The sequence below is a fragment of the Chenopodium album genome, chromosome 22, assembly GCF_948465745.1.
Source record: "Chenopodium album chromosome 22, dcCheAlbu1.1, whole genome shotgun sequence".
Taxonomy (NCBI): Eukaryota; Viridiplantae; Streptophyta; class Magnoliopsida; order Caryophyllales; family Amaranthaceae; genus Chenopodium; species Chenopodium album.
Genome location: NC_137855.1, coordinates 34,544,296 through 34,551,417, shown reverse-complemented (window position 1 = coordinate 34,551,417; position 7,122 = coordinate 34,544,296). Strand labels below are relative to the sequence as shown.

At 32.1% G+C, this 7,122-nt stretch overlaps 1 protein-coding gene across 1 annotated transcript; it reads left to right on the top strand.

Annotated features, from left to right (window-relative positions):
• Positions 1-2,068: 2,068 nt before the first annotated feature.
• LOC145605768 (uncharacterized) lies at positions 2,069-6,904 on the top strand. Its single transcript, XM_081661833.1, has 9 exons — positions 2,069-2,230; positions 2,817-3,003; positions 3,903-4,036; positions 4,703-4,815; positions 4,975-5,236; positions 5,348-5,500; positions 5,595-5,671; positions 6,399-6,448; positions 6,584-6,904. Exons 1-9 carry the CDS (start codon positions 2,093-2,095, stop codon positions 6,778-6,780), a joined length of 1,311 nt encoding a protein of 436 aa, XP_081517959.1. The 5' UTR covers positions 2,069-2,092; the 3' UTR covers positions 6,781-6,904.
• The last annotated feature ends 218 nt before the right edge of the window (positions 6,905-7,122 follow it).

The window sequence follows — 7,122 nt, the reverse complement described above, 5'->3', positions numbered from 1 at the left end:
GAAGAAAAAAAGTTTAAATATTTTATTCAAGCTTATATTACAACTAAAACTACATAATGTAAATTATTCATTAATCATTATATTGATCGATTCATTAGGATAAATAAAAATTATCAGTTATTATACCCTTGGGCTGCCTTTACTTAGTATATATAGAAATGTTGTGATAAAATGTTGTTTGAAATTGCTGTGGCCCGAAATTTAATTATTGAAGAGCTAGGAAGAATTTTATTTTCTTCATTATAGAGATAACACATTTCAATGTTAGAAGTTTATTATCGACTAATTTATTATTAATACCGAATAATTTGTACGTAATTGATTGTTAATCAAATTTTTAGAATATTGTCTTTAATATACGCTGACCAATAAACATATTCCCGACTTAGTTTGACATTTGCCTCTTTACTTTATAATTGAATTACCTTGGCCAAAAGTTAGCTAGGCACATAGAGATGGCAGATGGTTTTATCAAGGTAACTTTAAAAATAAAAAATTTTAAAAAATATTTTTTTTTAAAAAAAAAAAAAAAAAAAAAAAAGAAATAAGTAATAAAAGGCACTTTAGAGCATCTCTAATGGTAAGCTACAAAGGCTTGTAGCTTACCTTGATACATCAAAATTTCAAGCTAATTTTTTTTTAAGCTACAAAGTGCTCCAATGGTTAGCAATAGAATATTGTAGCTTGGAAAAATAAATAAATAAATAAAATAATTTCTATCATACACATGTCATAATATAAGAGGATGAAGTTTTCTATAGAAAATCAAGCAGTGTAGCTTGTTTAAGCAACATTGCTTGATCTAGCTACATCACTATTGTCACTCCAATGGTAAGCTACATGCTTACAATTTAATTTAATTTGCAAGCAAGTCCTTTTTGTATACCATTGGAGATGCTCTAATAAGACTTAAAACACAGCATAAGAACAAATTGTGATCAAAATAACTATTCTGACTACAACAATACTGTTTTGTATCCAGATTTAAGTAATTTTTTTTCTTCTCCATTAAGCTATCTCTAAAAACCAGCATCCAATTTGAACAATGCTATTATCTTCTGATATGAACTAGGGCTTCTGATAGCTGCCATTACCCAATAATGACATATTTGCGGAAATATATATTCTAATTTGCAGCACATTGTAAATAGAGTGTCGTGCACTCGATCTTGAACTCTTACACTACCTTCACCACATAACTCTATAAAAAGCCTTCTATCGCCTATACGAGAGTGAGGAATAAAAACCAACTAAAAACTTCCCCCTTTTGATGTCCCACGATTCTGATAATAACTCCATTTCTTTCTATTTCATTGAGCGGTATTGAATCTGAGATCGCGCCCTACTACATAAAAAGCCTGCTAGGTGATCGAAATCGCTCAGGACTCACTCACCTACAATTCAACTCCACGGTACGGCCAAAAGAAAGAGCTTCGCTCGGCTGCCCCGACGACTCTTATTCATTGTCGTTAACGTTATTTAACGCCATTTAACCATCTTCTATCCATCTTTACGGTAAATTACAGTCATGGTCCCCAATAAAAGTCACTGAAATGACTAAAGTGCCCTATTGACAAACAAGTTTTGTTACTCATTTTAATCTAAATTTTGATATAACCTACTACTTTTATGCATGGAATAGTTATATAATTTATGGATGTTTATTATTAGCATGAGAACCATCAATAAGTTTATCCGTTAGACTTAATATCGTATTCATCAACTACTTTCAAATACTTGACTGGAAAAAAAATTCATTTACTTTCAAATATCGTATTAACATGAGTTCTTTTACTTACAAATAGTTGACGAAAGCACTTTTTTTTTCTTTCAGTATACGATATGAAGTTCTTTTACTTCTTCATCTGCGTATTGCTGGTATATGTTAGAGGTATTTTCTTGTATAATTTTTGCAATCTTATCTTACATATTGTTACTTGTGGTTCGTTTATTATAACTTTTTTTAAATTAATAAATTAAATGTGTAGGTGAACTCCAACTCATAAACTTCACGCAAACACTAGATCACTTCGGATACTTCCGAAGCACATTAGACCGGACATTCCAGCAGAGGGTCTACGTGAACGACACTATGTGGTCGGGGGCCAAGGCTGGTGGCCCAATCTTCGTGCTGTTCGGAAGGGAGGTCGTCGATAACGGTGATCCCGGAGTATACGACCTCCTAAACGAATGTGCCAATGAGTTCAAGGCAATGTTGGTTCATATCGAGGTAACTTATTTACCCTAAATTAGTCAATTATTCTTTTGATTACGACCATGTAAAATATATAAGAACAAAAGTAACTTATGTTGAGAAAGTAGAAAGAAATAATGGGTTAACTCGTTAAAGTAGAATGGTTAGAAAAAGCTTTGAAAAGGGGGAAAGGGACAGAAAGAAAAACAGTAAAAAAAAAAAAAAAAAAAAAATTAAAAAAAGTAATGATAATAATAATAAAATTAAAAATAAAAACTGATGAGATGAAGAATCGAAAGGGGATGAATATGAAAGCTAAATCGACATGCATACACTGATACAGACATACAGTGTACAGAGTAGCATACTTGCAATAATATTTTGGCGCCCCTTTTATGATTGGGCCTAAGGGCCGGGCCGGCCCTGCCCACACACGGTCCATTTTCCACTTCTCTAAAAAATTTGTGTAGCTACCAAGTCCTATATATGAAAACAGATATAGCATGTTAATAACGGAGTACATAATTTGACTTTTGTAGCACCCAAAAATCAAGCTTATTTATAATTTACATGTTTAGCTGTTTACTTAATTTAATGTTTGCCATTTTTTTTCCTGTCTTAGCATCGCTTCTACGGTAGTTCCGTACCGTTGGGGAAGATCGAATTAGCCATGGCTGATCACCAAGTAAGAGGGTGCCTAACAACGGAACAAGCCCTCCAAGACTTTGCGATAATAATACAAAGTCTGAAGGGCAACTTCTCCGCCTTTGCATCACCTGTTATCGTCGTCGGAAGCGGCTATGGTGGAGGTGATATTTTTTTTTATGAAATTGTTAACTTTTTTTTTTATTTTTATTGTTAATTGATCATTAATAAAACATGTTTTTGAAAACCATCATTAATAAAACATGTAAATAAATAAATAATAAAAAAAATTACAGAGTAATAATAATGCTTTATAAAACTTCCGGGCCGGGTCGGGCTGGGCCGGGCTTTATATGGGATGGGCTTTACATGGAATTTTACTTTCAACGTTAGCACTTAGCAACAAGGGTTTAGAATCTGGGAATATTTTTTGTGGGGTTCATAATTTGGGGGAAATTGGGAATCTTACTTTTTTTTTTTTTTTTTTTTGAAGGGGGAATCTTTTACTTTCAAAAAGTTTCATAGTTTGATGTTAGGCATTTCTAAAAACAAAGGAATTAGGATTAAAAAAAAAAAAAAAAAAAAAAAAAAAAAAAGCTTTATAAGAGTTACCCAATTTCAGCCCTTTTAATTTAAAATTATACCCAACCCTTTAAAACCCATTATTTAATAGCCCTTTAACAATCCGCCCCATTTAAATGTTAGATGGTTATAACCCTTTTGTAAAAGGATTGGGCTAGTGCTTTAAATGGGCCCCTGAATGGGTTAGGCCGGGAAACCAATTTCCTTTGCTCTTCTCAAATCCCACCAATTTTTTTTACCTCTTTTTGCATGAATTTAAAATTACTTCTAATCTGTGAATTAAAAACTATCATATTAATTTGAAATATTTTTTCACCTCGTAATAAATTATATATAAAAATAAAAAAAAATAAAAATAAAAATAAAAAAATTTCATTCTATTAATGTATATAGATTGTTATAGCTTAAACAAGTTAGATCAATAACACCTATTTACTTTTTTTTTTTTTTTTTTTTTTTTTTTATTTATTTATTGGTGTAGCATTAGCAGCATGGTTTCGTGTCATGTACAACAACATCGCAGTCGGATCCCTTGCCTCGTCGTCACCAATGTATCTTTACGGCAACAACACACCAAGCAATGGATTCTGTGACATCATTAGTAAGGATTTTGAGGTATATCTACTCGACTTCTAATATTAATACATTGTGCAACAATAGTTCTTTACGTATAACAAATTGGATAATTAACTATCAAAGTATTAAACATACCTGTAATTTGTTCTTAAATTTAATTTTGTTTTTGGATTGTTTTCAACTTTATTGATCATGGGCCTAGGCCATCGAAATTAGGAAATATCAAATATGAAATGTAATACTCGTATTAGTAAGTTTGGAACTATTATTATTTCTTGAAAAGAAACATGTTAGGACGTTAGTTACATATTCTCTTCAACAACGTAACTATTGCTAACTTATTAATTAAATTGAAGAAGGTTACTAATCACTACACACGGTTTAAATATGCTAACTAGTCCAAGCCATGATCGGGCTAAGAATATACAAATGGGCTTAGAAAATCTGGACCTAGTACACCATTGGTTATCCCAGCCCAGGCCTAATCTCATATGCAAACCTTGTTAGATTTAAGATGAAAGACATTACACGATAGTCAGGTCATTAATTATAAAATGAGCTGTTATGTAAATTTTATTAACTCATATTGTGTTGAGATTTTAGTATAATCAATTTAGTTACAAATTATTTTCTTGGGATTCATATTGTACATGAATATGTGAATACACTAATAACTGATTTTGTGTGGCAATTTACAATTTTCAGGATGTCGATCAAAAATGCTACCAGTTGATTAAGAAATCTTGGCAAAAAATCGATGCAATAGCTTCACGACCAAATGGCTTGAACCAACTAAGCCAGGCTTTCAACACATGCACGTAAGTATACCTTTAATCATATTCATTCCTCTTTAATATTTACATAACATTGCTTACATTGAAAAGTCATTAGTTAAGCGGCCTGATTTTGACATGTTCAACTGTAATAGAGACTTATAATTTTGATACCCGTGATTTGATCTTAAATTATTTTGATAGGCCTCTGCAATCAGCAGACGAGGCCAAAAATTGGCTAGGGCAAATGTATACAAATTCCGCCAAATACGTTGGCCCGGCTAATGTAAATATAAAAGTAATATGTAATGAAGTTCGAATGGGAGAAGATTTTGGAATCGAGGGAGTCGTCACTGCACTACAGAGTGAATTATATGTGGGAGAGCGGTGTTTCGGGAGCTACTTATTAGAAGTCGAATCACCATATGAACCTTCTTCTAATATAACAGTGGCCTGGGCATGGCAGGTAATTAAACTAGAACCAAAATATCATTTTGAGTAGACATTCGTTCTATTTAATAGATGCAACTTATGCAAGGTTTAATTTAACTTCATTATTAATAATTTTTTGAAACAGAGATGTACTGAATTAATTTTCCCTATCGGATGTGCCGACGAGACAATGTTGCCGTCTCGTCCCTTTGTACAAGCTCATTTCGATGAGGCTTGCCGATCAAGATTTGGGAAAGTGTCTCGCCCTCAATCTCCCTTGACCTTTTATGGGCGTCGGGTATGCACTATGTTACTAACACAAATTTAATTTTTTCACTAATTAATATTTTCTACATACTTACACTAACTCATTTAATTATAAACCCTTTTAGGATATCATCGAGTCATTCAAACTTGGTGGAAATATCATATTTTCCAACGGGCTTAGGGATCCATTTTCGAGAGGAGGGTACGTAATTCTTATCATTTTCTATTAAATTAATATAAATAACATTGTATTATTAATTTCGTTCACTACAAGAAAATAACCTTTTCGTAGCGATTATTTTAACCTTTAGTATCGATTGTAATTGTGACAAAAAGCTTTCCCAACGAATGGTCATTCGATACAATATCCCCCGTTGCCTTAGCCTTTAGTAGTGGTTTTCAATATCGCTGGGGTTGGCCTCAATAATCGATACGAAAAACTACATCCAATCGTGGTGATTATTGTAGCGATTACAATCGCTATAAATGATGAACTCATTTTCTTCAAAAAAAAAAAAACATGCATATGATCTTTACAAGATTCGAACATGCAACCTCAAACTCTTATATTAAATGTTTCACCAATAAGCTATGACATATTTTATGTATTCTTTGTCAAACAATATTTATATATCTAGTGTTGAAAAGGCTTTTCGTATCGATTTTTGGGATTTAGTGGCGATTGTAAATGATACGATTTCTCAAAATTATATAAATGTGTAAAAATAGTGTGAATATGTATTACTATGTTTTCCGTATCGATTTTATATGGAAAAACCATGGCGATTGTAAAATGATACGACTTCCTTAATTATTTCTCAAACATACTTGCATATTGTAGCGAATGTACAATCGCTACGAAATAATCGCTACGAAAAGCTATTTTTCTTGTAGTGGTTGACTAACATTATATTCAATCTAATTGATAGGATATTGCACGATATATCGCCAACAATTATTGCAATCAAGACAGATCAAGGTATGAGCATACAAAACCGGTTTTTTTTTTTTCCAAAATATATGTTATGATTCATATACTGTAGTATTAATTATTAATTATTAAATATTAATATAATCAATATACTATAATACATCTCTGTTTTCCAATTTAAAGGCTCCTTCTCAACGGATTTGCGGGTAGTCGGATACGACAATGTCCCAAAATGGTTGAAAAATCAAAGGGACGCTGAATTGAAGATATTTAGAAGTTGGATTGACGTATTCCATCATACACCCAGCAGTACGTCTTCCCATCGTGCCAATGCATATAAGTTACAACTTCTGGCTTTTATTTTATATTTATGTCTGTAATTACAATTAGTGGACACTTAATTATTTGTATAAAGTTAATTAAGGTTTGTTATGATAGGCCAATCTCCCCTTCCCAGGCCGAGGCCACTATTAATATTATGTACTACCTCCGTTTCACATTTTTTGCAACTTTGAATAATGATAATTGTAGTGATTGCAACATAAATATAATTTGCTTGTATTATATTCGTAGTTCACTTTGTTATACCTTGTTAGGTGTTATTACATGACACAATTATATTAATATTCATATGGGCAAATGGGCCATTGGCCCATATATATATTAATTTGTTCCTAGAGGAACTCGTTTTGGTGGTACACAACAACAAGCATTCCTACGGC

Coding starts and splice junctions, on each gene's coding strand:
- LOC145605768 (XM_081661833.1), top strand. CDS start 2,093: ATGTGGTCGGGGGCCAAGGCTGGTGGCCCAATCTTCGTGCTGTTCGGA. Junction 3,004..3,902: donor CGGAAGCGGCTATGGTGGAG/GTGATATTTTTT, acceptor TTATTGGTGTAG/CATTAGCAGCATGGTTTCGT. Junction 4,037..4,702: donor TCATTAGTAAGGATTTTGAG/GTATATCTACTC, acceptor TACAATTTTCAG/GATGTCGATCAAAAATGCTA.